At 34.7% G+C, this 14,657-nt stretch overlaps 1 protein-coding gene across 5 annotated transcripts in view; it reads right to left on the bottom strand.

The window, feature by feature from the left end:
* Window positions 1-367: 367 nt before the first annotated feature.
* Window positions 368-14,657, bottom strand: part of SLC25A51 (solute carrier family 25 member 51) — a 29,234-nt gene continuing 14,944 nt past the window's right edge. For 2 of the 5 annotated variants that reach the window (XM_027859003.1, XM_027859004.1), the window contains exon 2: window positions 8,625-12,916. In XM_027859003.1, the coding sequence (XP_027714804.1) occupies window positions 11,990-12,874 (885 nt within the window). In that variant the 5' untranslated portion in view covers window positions 12,875-12,916 and the 3' untranslated portion in view covers window positions 8,625-11,989. Of the gene's footprint in view, window positions 6,576-8,622; window positions 12,917-14,657 lie in introns of those variants that run through there. The other 3 variants (XR_003568838.1, XM_027859005.1, XR_003568839.1) reach the window with 3 other exon arrangements.

Consider the following 14,657-nt stretch of genomic DNA (forward strand, 5'->3'; position numbering starts at 1 on the left):
TCATTTTTCTTATGTTTGTATAGCAGATATAAATATAAACATAAACTGAAATCTGAAAATTTCATCCAAGAATAAATTATGTGTGTATACACACACACACACATATACACATATACGTGTGTGTGTGTATAAAGAGAGGGAGTAGGTGTGTGTCATAAATGCCTCTAGGAAAGGCAGGCAGAAAAAAAATGTTTTTCTTCATTCAGATTCCATAATTGACTTTGACTTATTTTTTAAATGCAATTGGGGTTAAGTGACTTGCCCAGAGTCACACAGCTACTGTATGTTATGTGTCTGAGGCTGGATTAGAACTTAGGGCCTCCTGACTCCAGGGCCAGTGCTCTATCTACTGTGCCACCTAGCTGCCCCTGACTTTAATTTTAAAGGCTAAAATTGCATTAGACTTAAAATCCACTTCCTTTGTGTGTTTATATATGTATTTATCCACGTATTTATTTATCTATTTATTTGTCCTAGAAAGGTTCAATTCTCCTTGGACAGCCTATGGCCTCCTCACTCCAGGGAACCACACTTAGTGTGGATGCCAGGTAGCTTAGCCCAGTCTAATTTACTCCTACAGATTATGCTTACTGATAATTTTCTTATTTACATGTTGAGTCTATAATGATTCCCAGTGCTCTAGGGTTTAAAACAAACAAACAAACAAATAAACCCTTACCTGATGTCCGGTCCTATAAACTAACAATATAAATCACAGACATACTAGTAAACCTCTTGTGAAACTTAGTTTGCAAAATTTGCTTGAAAGATCTATTTTGGTCATTTAAAAAAGCAGCATTTAAGGTTTTAATCAACAGATTTTATGTGGAATTAATCTTTGTTATAACTACAGAAAATGCCAAGTACTTATACTAGAAGTTGGGAAGCAGCTGCAAGGCAAGGCCTGGTGCCCTCCTTGCCTGGCATACTTTTTGACTCTGGATGGCACATTCTGAGCTTGCTAAATCAACACCTTATTCTTAAGGGGATTTTGATATGTTCATTTTCTCAGCATGGAAGTAAAAGGCAACTGAATATTTGGCTAAATTCTACCTCATAACATTGTATTCTACCTCATTCTTAATTGAAAGAATATTATTATGAAGCATGGCTCTTTAAATAACCCAGGTGTGCACTTTTAGCACAGAAGAAACCAGTAGGCTATCAAGGTTAATAACAGAGGCAACAGTTTACTTTGTTTAGTGGTGTATATATATGGTGTTTCTAGAGATTGTTTTACATTAAGATCAGTTTGTACCCTGCTTTTCTGACCATTTACAGGTTTATTTGCTGTAAATCATTCCTTGGATTGTGTGATTTACTTGCTTTTTCCAGTAATTCACACTTCTATAGCACTTGAAGGCTTACAAAACACTTCTTACAACCCTGTGAGTTGGGTAGTATAAGTATTATTTCCACATTGCAGAGAAAGAGACAGGTCCAAAGAGGATAAGGAACTGGCTTAGGTTCACACTAGTCACAGACAGGTGTAATTTTCTAACTCATTCAAAAAAGTTGTGGCTACATTTGTTTATACTCTAAAGTGAAATTTTCTATTTATTTTCAGTTAACATGATTGATTTGATTCGGGCTCTGTCACCACATTACAAAAAAAGGTTGGAACTCCATTGTGAAATGTGGTTAAGGATTAAGAAAAGTTGTTTGTTGTTTGTTTTTAAACACAGCTCTAAGACCTCATTTTTCACCAGATTTTTTTTTGGGGGGGGGGGGTGTCGATTCTGAGGAAAATTAAATTACGGTTAATGGAGTGGAAGTTCACGTGCTTATAACACTATTATTTATTAGTCTCCAAAAGAAAGAGGAGCGTGTAGGTTTAAGTCTCTCCATATCTATGCCAAGAATAACTTGCCACATCTCAACAATAAAGGGAATCTAGACACTGGCAATTAAAATATTAATTGGCCAGAGTAGCCATAAAAATTAGGTGAACAAGGGAATAACAACCCTACAATTGACTTAAGAGTTGGTGCTGGTTTGGACATATCCAACTTGTAGAGAACAATTCTCTCTCTCTGCTTCTTGTTGCTACTCTGAGGTAAAAGGAGTGGGATGGCGTTTCTGGTATTAAGTTTAACATGAGTACCATTAAGCTACTGAATAGTTAACCAAGGCGTTATGACCATATGCCTTTGAACATAAAATACTCTAAGAGACTGTCACTTAAAATCCTAAAGTACTGCTACCACAAAAAATGATTTTGAACCTGATTAATCTTAAATCTTAAAGTGGTTTGAACCATATTTCTTATTTTAAAGAAAAATGGAAAAAGTTAAAATTACATCAGAGCATTAAAGGAAAAAAAAAAGCATTAGACTTTCAGTCATAAAATGCAATTAACACACCAAAATTATTCTCTATCCAAATAATATTTTTATTGGGGAGGACACAGACAAGATTATATGTGTTTAAAAAAAAAATTGGTTCTGAAGGTTACAGAGTGACAAGAGTATCAGATTTGTTCCGAATACATTGTATTTATTCCTAAGCAATTTGAAGTTTGTTTGCATAAATGAAGACTAAGTAAACATTTCACTACATTTTTAAAAACTAAAATTTAATTCTCAAAATAGTCAAATTAATCTGGGCACTTAATTAGCACAGCTTATTGTCTTCGACACAGCTAGTCTGATGAGTAGGTGTCTCTTCCTAGGCAGCTTGGATATCATAGATAAGCTTCCTGATCACATCCAAAAACCCTCTGAACAAAGCGAAAAATCAGGTAGACCTCTCTACCTTTTGACCTACCCCAAACTGTGGCAATCATTTTTTTCTTAGGGTCTGAGTTTTGTAGTCAGCTTTCCCTGCAATAGGTTTTAATCGGTCATTGTTTAGTTTTGTGATGAATTTATTTTGAAGATCTGTGAAATTAGAACTCATTAACCTGTCTGCCACAGACATTAAATTGGAACCAGGGAACACAACCTCCTTACCTGAGGAGCTTTATTTTTACAAAATTTACTAAGATATTCCAAGGATTCATTGGTATGTTATTACTACCTGTCTTACTGTCTTAAGTTTCCTGTTGCAGAAAAAAAAAATTACCAGCCTCTGGTGATTAAAGTCTCTGGACTTAGGCTGGTCCTTGGACAGCAAACATCAATGGGTCATACACAAAACTTTTCCAATTTGATAGGACTTGTCACAGCCTTATGTTTCCTTTGTTTTGACTTTAAGAACACAGTCACTTCCATATCACTATGAAGTATGTGCCAATTATATCAATAATGGATTATTTACTTGGATCAGTTTTGCTGCAGATCTGTGTCAGCTATCTTAACCTGTTAAGTCAGGGAGATGGATATGAAAAAGTCCTTGAGTTAAAAATTTCCATTCTCAAAAATGTGTCCATTTGTTACAATATCACCTAATCAGAGTATATTTCCTTACTATGTTTGCTGTATTGTTAACATCAGCTGTACAATTTAATCAAATTCCTACTTATTTCCTGTATCACCTTGACTAAATGATTTGTAAAGTCTCTTCACTCATGTTTTTAATATTTTTTCTTGGGACTAAAATGTTCCTTAGGCACTTTTGCCCTTTTAAGGCCCCTGCCCAAATCACACATTCAAGTAGTGTATTTTGACAGTATTCTCTATCAAAGAGTTTTTGTATCACTCAATATAAGCTAAAAAACAAAAACCAACAGTCAGAGAAGCAGAGACATTGACTTAAATATGGATGGAAATAATCAAATATACAAAATACTCAATATACAGGCTGTTTTTCTTGGGGATATAAATGAGAGAATGCAGGTTTCCAGATTTTTGTATATAAGACAACCTATCAATATGTTAAAACTACATACTCCAGTACCTGTGATAACATTATATTAGAAATCTCATCTATAGCAAAAGATAACCTAAATTTCAGTTTCTTTTCAATATTAAGTTCCAACTGTTATTCAAGGGAATTGTTTCCATATTAGAACCACCTTTCCTTATGCTGCTTGTACTTACTATGAGCTACCTAAGGACCCTTTTAAAATTATTTTACTGTATGGCATCCTTCATTGCACTATGCCACTGGCATCTATATTTTCCTGCCATTCAGTCTGCTTTAACTTTTTCAGAGGAGAGGTAAAGAAATGGGAAATCAGCAAGGAGGGCTTAAGCATATCCATTTCACTGGTTCTTGTTCCCTGAGAAAAGGGTTAAATATCTTTACAATAAAATCTCTTCTAACACATCAGTTCATCAACTTATATGTCAACCAAAGTTTATTAGTTTATTTAATAAATTAGTTTAATTATTTTCTGCATTCTAATAACACAGAGAAGATATGGGATCATCCTTCTCACAAGAAATGCCAAGCAGTGAAACAGAACATCTAAATGGCAATCATTTGTCTTTCACCACAGGAAAGAACCTAGAGAGATACTATCCTTCAAACTAAGATTTAAAAATGAATAGCATTGCTTAGAGGCCAAATGACTTAAAGTAAGAATGCTTACTTTAAAGAATATTATCTCCCCTCACTTGAATTGGAAGAGGCATTGTGACAACCTAATAAGAAATCTCCTTTTAAAATATCTCAGCTGAGTTGGCCTGATTGCAGGCCTCCAGTGACAGAAAATACACTTTCTTTAAAGTAGACTGGCTTAGTAGACTTTGGCTTGAATTCTTTCTTCAAACACTTACTGGTTGTTCCTCTACATAATATTGCCACCTGGGACCAAACAAAAACCAATTTATTCCCTTTTCCGCATGGCGGTCCTTTCATGTATTTGAAACTATCAGCTCTAACCCTCTTTCCCCCAGTCTTCTCTTTCCCATGCAAATAAACATCTCTAGTAACAATCTCCTGCATTATTTACAGTTCTCACAATCCTGATTTCTCTTTTGGATACACTAGATTGTCAGTGTCCTAAAATTTGGTGCCTAGACCCTAACACTAAAGGTATGGACTTACCAGAGCATGAAGACAGGATAATTATCTCCCTTACTCTGGGTACCATATTCTTATTAACTCAATTGAATGCATTAGGTTTTTGTTTAGGTTTCCACATCATACTGCTTATTCAAATTAGGCTTGCAAGCCAATGAAATCTCCAGGTATATTTTTCACATGAACTGGTGTCTAGCCTCACCTTCCCTAATTTGTGCAAATGATAAAAAGTCCAGTGTAGAACTTTACCATTTACTTGGATGGATCTATGATCTCATCATTGTGGTTGCTCCCTTACCATGATCTCAACTTATCCATGCCTACATGTTCTATGCAACTGGCCTATTTTTTTTTCCCCTGTGGGCCTTCAGCTTGACAATGTCATCTATTGTCTGATCTTGCTACATGACAGGCCTATTTTTTTCCTAGCCGTATATTTGTCCAATGACATCTCTTACATCTGTGTACAATTCATTTGTTGATGTGTTGCTGCTTGCTTATGTTTGCTATGTCCCTCTTCATTACCCTTTCAGGGATCCTCAACTTCTAATTCAGAAATTGGTCATAATTGCTCAGGAGAATACTATTTTAAAGAATGGGCCTTTGTTTCAGCGAGAAGCCTAGGGTTATTGAGAAAAGCATCTTGTATTTCTCAAATACAATCTGTCCTGCTTTGCTCTTGTTCAACTACAGACCAGACTCATGATCCATTTGCAATGTCTGTCTCTTTTCTATGTCCTATCCATCCATCCGTACAATCATTCTTGATCTGGTTGGTTTTTTTCTTGCTTTTAAAAAAGTGGCATTTTCCTGTACTAAATCAAATGCTGTTTATAATCAATAAATAGTAAAGCACAATGAGCTCATTGTATTCTTTGCACCTTTGAATCATATGCCTATAAAGATGTGGTCATTCTATAAAAGTTTACAAGTCTTCCTGTTCCTTTCTCAAACCTTAAAAGTGTTGTCAATGTGCATACAGATTATCCTTATATAATTTTTGTAGAGATGGTAAAGTGGGTATGTGGATAATTACTGACATTCTTTTTAACATCCTAGCATTTATAGAGTTAAACTTTAAGGTTTGCAAAATGCTTTAAAATGTCATTTGATCCTCCCAATAACCTTAAGAAGTAGGTTCTATTATGATTCCCATTTTACAGATGAGGAAACTGAGGCTGACAGGCTAAGTGACTTGTCCAAGGTCTTTTAGCTTAGTGTCTAAAGCTAAATTCGAGTTCAGGTCTTCCTGATTCCAGGCACAGAATATTGTAACACCCTAGATGCCTCTGGTCAGGACAAATATTTTTTCTAAGACACTTTCATGAATCTTGAGACTTGACAGCACCTTCAAATTTGCCTTACGCACAAACCCCACTGTAAATTTAATCTAGCTGATCATCATCCTTGTTTTCTTCAGTGTCATGTTTGTTTATCCCTATGAAGTTTCACATTACTTTCAGCCCACTATTCTAGCATGTGGTCACCTTTTTAGATCTTTAATATGTCATTCTGAGTATTCCTCCCAATTTTTTGTCATCTGCAAATTTGCTAAGAGTGCCTTCAGGCAGCTGGGTGGTGCAGTCCACTCCATCTTGTCCATACTTTTCTATCCACTTTTGGTCAGATATGAGTCTGAGGGATTGGCACAGGAAGTATAAAAGAACCTAAAAAAATAAAATACCTGTAAATTCTCATTCTGGCTTCAGGACACTTCTAAAATTAAATATCTCAAGTCAGTAGACATTATACAGCATAAAGGTCAGTTTGTTGTTGGTTTTTTTTTTTTTTTTAACAGAGCCTAGAGAGAAAGATCCCATCATAAGCACTAGGTTAACCAGATTTCCCTAAGGAACTTTAGTTCCAATCTGCCAATAAAAGTCAAATATGAACTGATAATATCACAACTAATTTTCTTGGGCATGTGTGTCTCACTTTATGGAAGACTGTTAATTAATCAGATTGATTAAAATAAATCCTTTTATACTGACTTCCCACCGCAAAATCAGATACATTGTTTTTTTTTTTTACAATTTATTGATTCTAAAATTTTTGTTGGGACTATACATTGTAGCCTGCTGGAAATGTACAGAAACGTACAGTTTTTCAACTATGGGATATCTCCCATATTCCATCCATGATCAGAGGACTCTCCTTCATGCCTGGTAAATAACTGGGCACCTGAATCTCATAGACGCTGGCTACCCTATTTCTTTGACTATGTCCTATTTTATCAAATAAGTGCTGCCATCTAACTTATGATATCCTCCCACCCTGAAAAAATGTCAAATTCGAAGTTTTTCATTACATAAAACACCTTCCTACTTTAATTCTCTAAATTTTCAGTTAAAACAAGGAATAACTTTTTTTTAAGTATCCCACTATATAGAAATAATTCATTTATGTGACAACTTCAAATGTTAGCCTTTAACTCCAAACAATACTCATAATAGACTGTGCTAGCTTATGAGATACCTTTTCATTTCTAGCATGACAAGACTGAGCTGCGTTAATGATATTACTAGCAATTTTTTAAAAAAGTGTTTGTTAGATTTTCATCCTTTATGCGAGGACATCATATTCTCTGGTTCAACCAGTCACTGCATTTAGGACATATCTTTTCTAGACTTTGTGCAGCCATTAGTAAACTATCATCTACTGAGGCCTGGATTTTATGCCTAGATTCACATACAGTATTAAAACATTCGAATGGCAAGGACAGGACATTTAATAGCTCCACAGCCATTTCATCATTCCTATAAAGAAGCAGCCAGCGTTCTATACAGAACACTGCAAAACAGGACTCAGTTGACATCTGCTATTGGCTGCTCAGGCTTACTACATTAAAGCTTGTGACCTTCATTCATCAAAGAACTCCTCAGGTACTTGCTTAGAGATGACTTCTAATTTATCTAGAATTAAAACAAACCTGGTTAAATGGTTTCCCAGATGTCTAAATTGTAGAATGCTGAAGTGACAGTTGAAAACAATGGAGCAGTCAAAAATTATCAGAAGAATTCAAAATGAGAAGAACTCAAAAAAGCACAACGCTTGAGGGCTATGATATAGGCTTGAATAACGGTATACACCTACATAGGCAACAAGACCTGTATCACAGCACAGACTACAATGACTCAGCCCTCAAAAGAAGGTTAATTCCATCTAGTATCTTCTGTTTAAGTAAATGGACAACCATATAATACATTCCAATAATCTAGAAAGTTTTAGTGCTTATAGCAGTAAGCTTCAAGAATGTGGAAATTAACTTGAGGAACTATTCTCTGATGCTTGATAGAGGAGCTATTACTATACTTAAAGGTCTTCAGGTAAAATTTTGGCATAATGTACAAAAAAATGTAGACCTGTTAACATGAATGGAAAGTTCTACAATGAAGGAACAGCATGGAAAGAGAGAATGGAAATATTACAGCTAAAGCAATGAATAAATATGTGATGATAAAAGTTGATTTAGGTTAAGAGACCCAAATGAAATGGCAGAGGATCTGCAGCCTCCATGTAATTCAAAATAATCCAAAAGTCTTATATAATTATGTCAGTTGACCCAGGAAAAAAATGGGTCAAAGAATAATGCACTAACCTACAGGAGATCAAAGAGGGAAGATTGACTTAAATATATTACATCAAATGTTAACAAAGAAAAACCAGACATTAATAGGCTTCATTTATAAATTCATAAAATCACTAAATTCCATGTATCAAATGAAAATAGTTTTAATGCAATGCATAAGAAAACAGGGCATGCTATTTGCCAAGTATTCAATTTAGGGTATTTTAAATAACCAAAGGACAGAATTTAAAAACAAGATAATTTAATCTTTAAAAATTAAGATTAGAGAAAATTTTAAAGTTCCTAAAATATACATAACACTTTCCTCTTCATCAGAAAACAAATGGAGATACTTTTTAATTGAAGTTAAAAAGCAAAACTGGATCCATGTGCTTTCCGCATTCCCTTTTACTGCAGATTTTACTTCATGACTTAATACCACACAGTACATATGTAATTTCACCTATATTGAATCTACTTTTTAAACATGATTGGTTTGCCATGAAGCCCAATTTTAATATGCCCTTTCTTTTTCTTACATTTATCTTTCTACTATGCTGCATTGTAATACAAGTATTACTATAGTAATCTAAACAGGAATTTCAGTTCTCCATCCACACTATCCCATTTTACAGCACTGTTCGCAATATTATATTACAAAGTCTGTACAACTTTAGGTAAGATGAATGCTGATTATATTCATAAGAAAAGGCCATTTTTCTTGCCACCTCTAAATAAAATAAGTAGAGACGCAATAGAAGTTGTTAACATACAAAGGCTGTGTTTTACTATATTGAGGGCACATAGAAACTCTTAGGACTGTATACAAAAACCATAAACTAAGTAGCACAAAAAAGCAAAACCAAAAGCACCCCTATGTTCACAAGTAGACAATGGGGTGACACAAAGACCACTTTAAAAGCTTTTCAAATAAAGTTATTCAATCAACATTTACCTTTTCAAAAGTCTTACAGCAAGCCAGTTATGATGAAGTTGAAAATTCAGTGATTAACACTTCTTGCCCAGCCTACTATTACTTCTTTCTTTTAAAGTCCAGAACAAAGCAGATGGCTAAATGATCCACACATGTATCATTCAATCTTTTGTCAAATTTAAGATGTCTAGTGTGATGCAAAATCATCTTCATTCTGGCTTTCACATGCTGTAGAAAAGTGACAAGGAAATCCAAAATAGCATCAGAGTTAGGAGCATTAAAAATATTATTTCATGAGCCAACTTGTTTATTTTAAAAAAAAGAACAAAGCAAAACTAAACACATTTTTAGAAAGGGAAAACTAGGCATTCTCCCCAAATTCTAGTTTCAGTTATAGTCTACAAAAGTGCAAAAGAACACAACTTCTACCAACTGGAGTGTAAACACAGGAGTAGGTCAAGATGGAATAAAGATAATACAGTTAATTCAGTAGACCAATGTACAATGGAGGGGGAAATAATTTACAGTGCATGCATACATAAGTGTCAGCATTTGGGAACATTTCCAAAGGTTTTGTCTGAAAACATGACCAAAGTCAAGGACTACCTCATATATTTTTTAAAAATTTAAACTCTGAAAAGTTCCACTCCATTTGCTCATATCGTCTTCTATTTAAGGTTTAGGTTGCCATACACACATATTTGGTGATTTGAAATGGTAACATTTAACCCTGAATAGTGTTAATAATATCCTTAATGTCTGTAAGATACTTTTGTTTGTAAGATATTTTTTCATTTCCAGCATATGGGGCTGCTTTACAGCTATTAATGCTGTTATATAAAGCAATTTTTAAAAAATGGTGTTTGCTAGATTCTCATCTCATATAGTTGGAGATAAGTTGTCAAAATTCACTAGTTCAGCCAGTCATATACTGTATTTAGAAGTATGTATTCTTTCTGGACTTTTCACTAACTAATCCCATGCAATACTTAGGAAACTGCCACTTGTTAAAGCCTTGATTTTAAGCATAGAATCTCACAGATTATTAAAACATTTGTATGGCAAGGTTAGGACATCAAATTGTTTTACAACATCCACTTATCATTCCTGTAAAAAAGTTGAAAAGTCACTGATGTAAGATATTTAAAACCAACCTATGTTAAATAATATTTAATAGCTCTTTTACAGGTAAAATAATTTTCTCAGGATGTTTGTAAGATTCTGATTTATGTCAGTCATTTCAACCATGTTATTTACCTGAAGAAAAAAAAAGAGATTTAAACAGCATTTCTTCATAAATGATATTTCCAATTTGTTTAGCTACTAGCTGTCAAGATATCTAGTTAGTGTCAAACGCTAAAATTCCAAAGTCTTACCCAGGACTTTAAGACTTGGATGAGTTTTATGGTTTGTGAAGATAATGTAAAATTTGGGTCCCAACACAAATTTACTAAGTGAATGCAAAAATTAGCTAGTCTAATAGAAAGCAAGAGTTCAGGATTTTTCTTTATGTTCAGAAACCAAAGAAAGCATAGGCTACAAAATAATGAACTTTTGCAAAGCCAGGACACATACCTGAGGTGGAGATGAAGTAACAACTAAATAAAGCAGCTTCTTTTTAAGGGAGGGAGGGAGGAAGAAGGTCTATAGAATTAGTGGAATTTCAAGTTACCTAACTATGACTCTGCAAGAAAACAAAACACCTTTGCTGATGAAGCACTAATTCAATGAAACACAGTTCTATGTCATGTGAGAATGGAATGAAAATTTTTGTTTCAAAAGACAAACTAACAGATTCAAGTTTACTCATTTTTGTGATGAAATTAACTTTAAAAAGGATAAATCAACATCTAAAGTTATTCAAGAAGGGTTCAACATAAATATTGGATCTAATAAAGAGAATTACATTTAGAAAAGAAAACTAGAGCTTATAATTGTTAATTTAAAGTTTTGAGTCTTTCAGAACAGGAAGTTATTTTGCGAATAAAAGTTGCTCAGTTCCATCAACACAAATAAAATCCTATGTGACTTAAGAGCAACCCAGTTTTGGTAACTGTACACATTTGGCTTTACAGTAAAGGTAGGCAGTTTTCATGAAAAGCCCATACCTAATAGAGCTGCTTCTCTTCTCTGTTTTGCAAAACTAAAGACCCTTTTCTACAGCTCTAGAGAGTAAACAAGAGAGTGAAGCACAAAATGCCTGAGAAATCTCAAGACACTAGGGCTCCTTTCTCCAGCTGTTCATGGCAGCTCAAGTTTTAATACAGATGGTTCAAAGAATTTATATTTTTTAAAAAAAAAATCTTGTCTTGGACTTTGAACCTTTCCATCGACACTGATGGTAATTAATGATAACAAAAGTCTAGACCTAGCAAGTATTGATAAAAATAATTTTAACTTTGCTACCCATAAACCTTTATTCTCATTTTTATCCCAAAGAAAAATTACTTTGCTCATGTTTCATCTTGCTCAGTTTGAGTTATGACACTGTCTAGTATTCAGCCTGTTAACCAGGGTATAACTAAAGTCTTCTTGGAAGTTCTACTGAGCTTATTATTGGGATTTATTGATGACATCTTTCATAAAAGCTTTAACATGAACTCATAAGTTGCATTGATTATGCCCCAGGATATGAGGGATCGATGGTAATTCAGATGGGCGCCTCTGAAAAGATGTGTCAATTTCCCATTACGCTCTAGCCAGATTTTTCCAAAAACCTTAGGGAAAGACTGAAACTCCCCACCAATCTGAGACTGCATTCGAGTTTTGACAACATTCACTGGAAAAAACAAGAATCCCAACATGGCACCTAATAAACCTCCACTGATAAAATCATCAATCAAATGAGCGCTACAAGATTTTGCTTCAGGCAAATGTTCCTTGATGGGTCCTCGAAGGCCAAAAAATAGTACATTGCTGAGTCCATTACGGAAAAGAATGGGTATCAAACCTCGATAATATTCTCCAATTCCATAGGATCTCAAAGCCTTGAGAGCATGATAAGTGTTTCCAAATTTATCGTGATGCTTGTTGTCTTGCAGCAATGTCTGTACGCGTTCCAGTGGTGTCAGAAGTGCCTCTGTTGCACCAGCCAGAGCAGCTGCCGCATTTCGAGTCACAATTTCAGAACTGATATGCTGGCGAAGAATGGAAGAGAAATCTTCATAGAGACCAAACATAAGTGCTAATGTTGTAGTCTTCTGCATTAACGGAGGCAGAATTCCTCTGTACAAATTTCGCAATCCCTCCTTCTGTAACTGAAGTATTGCACCTCGAGTTCTGAGTCCATACAGCTGCTGCCGAAAAAGGATCTTCTGAATGGGATATGTGATTGCGATGTTGTTAAAGGCTGCACAGCAGCCACAAAGGTAATGCTTAAACTCATGAACAGTGTGAGGTGATATATCCTGCTGTGAAGGAGACAGGATTTTTCGCCTCTTTTCATGAGCTTCTGAATCCATCATATTGAAGAAAGTCTTTCTTCTTCATATGGGAATTTTTTTTACCTACAAAAGATATGGCATGTGAGTAAGCTTCTAAGTATGTTTTGACCCACAAATCTTTTCCCAGAATTCAAAATATTTCCTAAATTTGTGACTACAGTCATTTTGCTCCCTTAGTCTATCACATGTTCTACTATAATAAATTATCATAGTGAAAAATACAATGCCTAGAATTAGAGTATATCACCTCAGCCTACTTTGCCCCACATAAGATTTTTACAAATTTGGATTAAAATCTCAAAAGATAACTCAATATAACTGATCTAAGAGATCTCAATCTAAAGACAAGAATATGAGATACAATTCTGGGAACTAAATCAAACTCATCAAAATTTACTTTTTATTTCATAAATATCTCAATAATTTATTTTAATAGCATTCAAAATAAAAAAAGTGACCAGAAAAGTAGTTGGAGGAGGAGAATGTGGTGACTTTACTAGATGCTGCTTTTTAAAAGTATACTTCAAAAACACTGGTATTTTCATTCCTAGATCCCACTCCCAACATAATTCCTCTTTGTGGGTCCTTTTTCTTTCGTTTATTTTAATCTGCTTTCACAGAATAAAAATTTTTCACTAGACGGATAATCAAACAGAATATAGGATATAGTAAGATTTGTCCCAGGATGGACTGGACAACTAGCATCTATTACGGATGGCTCTGTGAATCACTTTCATTTTGAGGCTTACATAATACTATAATATTATACAGTAAAGAAGACTAAAACTCTTTAAAAATCTTTCTTTTAATTGCAAAATTCTAAATTACAGATTCCAGTGGGAGGAAAACCTTAAATTAGATGATTTAAAAACTGGATTAAAATCTGGATAAAATCAGAAAAACTGATCTAAGAGATCACAGTCTAAAGAAATACGAGAAATTTTTGGAACAAAATCAAACTCATCAAAATTTTCTTTCAATTTCATACTCCAGTTATTCGCTTTAGTAAGCATTCGGGGCAAAGAGCTGACCAAAACATGCTCAAGAATAAAGACCAAGTGAGTATGTAAGGAGGGCAGCAAAATGAAGTATTCAGGAAATCATAGTCCTACCTCTGTGATCTTGGACAATTAATCAAATCAACCAATTCAAATCAAATCATTTATTAAAAGCCTACTCTGTTACCAGGTATTGTGCTAAGTGTTGGGGATACAAAAAGAGGAAAAAAGTCCCTGACCTCAAGGAACTCACAATCTAATGGGGAAGACAACATGCAAACACATACAAAGCAAACTATGTACAGGATAAATGTGTCGTTTAGTTGTGTGCAACCCCTCAAGACCCCATTTGCTGTTTTCTTGGCAAGGATAGTGGAGTGGCTTGCCATTTCCTTCTCCAATTCATTTACAGATAAGGAAACTGAGGCAAACAGGGTTAAGTGACTTGCCCAGGGTCACACAGCTAGTAAGTATCTGAAGCCAAATTCATGAAGATGAGGCTTCCTGATTCCTAGCCCTGTTTTGTATCCACTGCGTCACTTAGTTGCTACAAGATAAACAGTAAATAATTAACAAGGAAGGCACTAGAATTAAAAGGGGTTGGAGAAGGCTTCCCGTAACAAATGGAATTTTAGCTGGGACTTCAAGGAAGCTAAAAAGGTTGGTGATCGGGCGCTGAGGAGGGTTAGGGAGAACATTCCAAGCTTAATCTATTTTCTCATCTATAACAGGAAGGCATTGGTCGAGATGTTAACCAAGATCCCGGATGCTAAGACATTCCCCTCCTTCCAAGATGAAAGGAAAGA

Source organism: Vombatus ursinus, unplaced genomic scaffold, assembly GCF_900497805.2.
Source record: "Vombatus ursinus unplaced genomic scaffold, bare-nosed wombat genome assembly UNPS02014158.1, whole genome shotgun sequence".
Classification (NCBI taxonomy): domain Eukaryota; kingdom Metazoa; phylum Chordata; class Mammalia; order Diprotodontia; family Vombatidae; genus Vombatus; species Vombatus ursinus.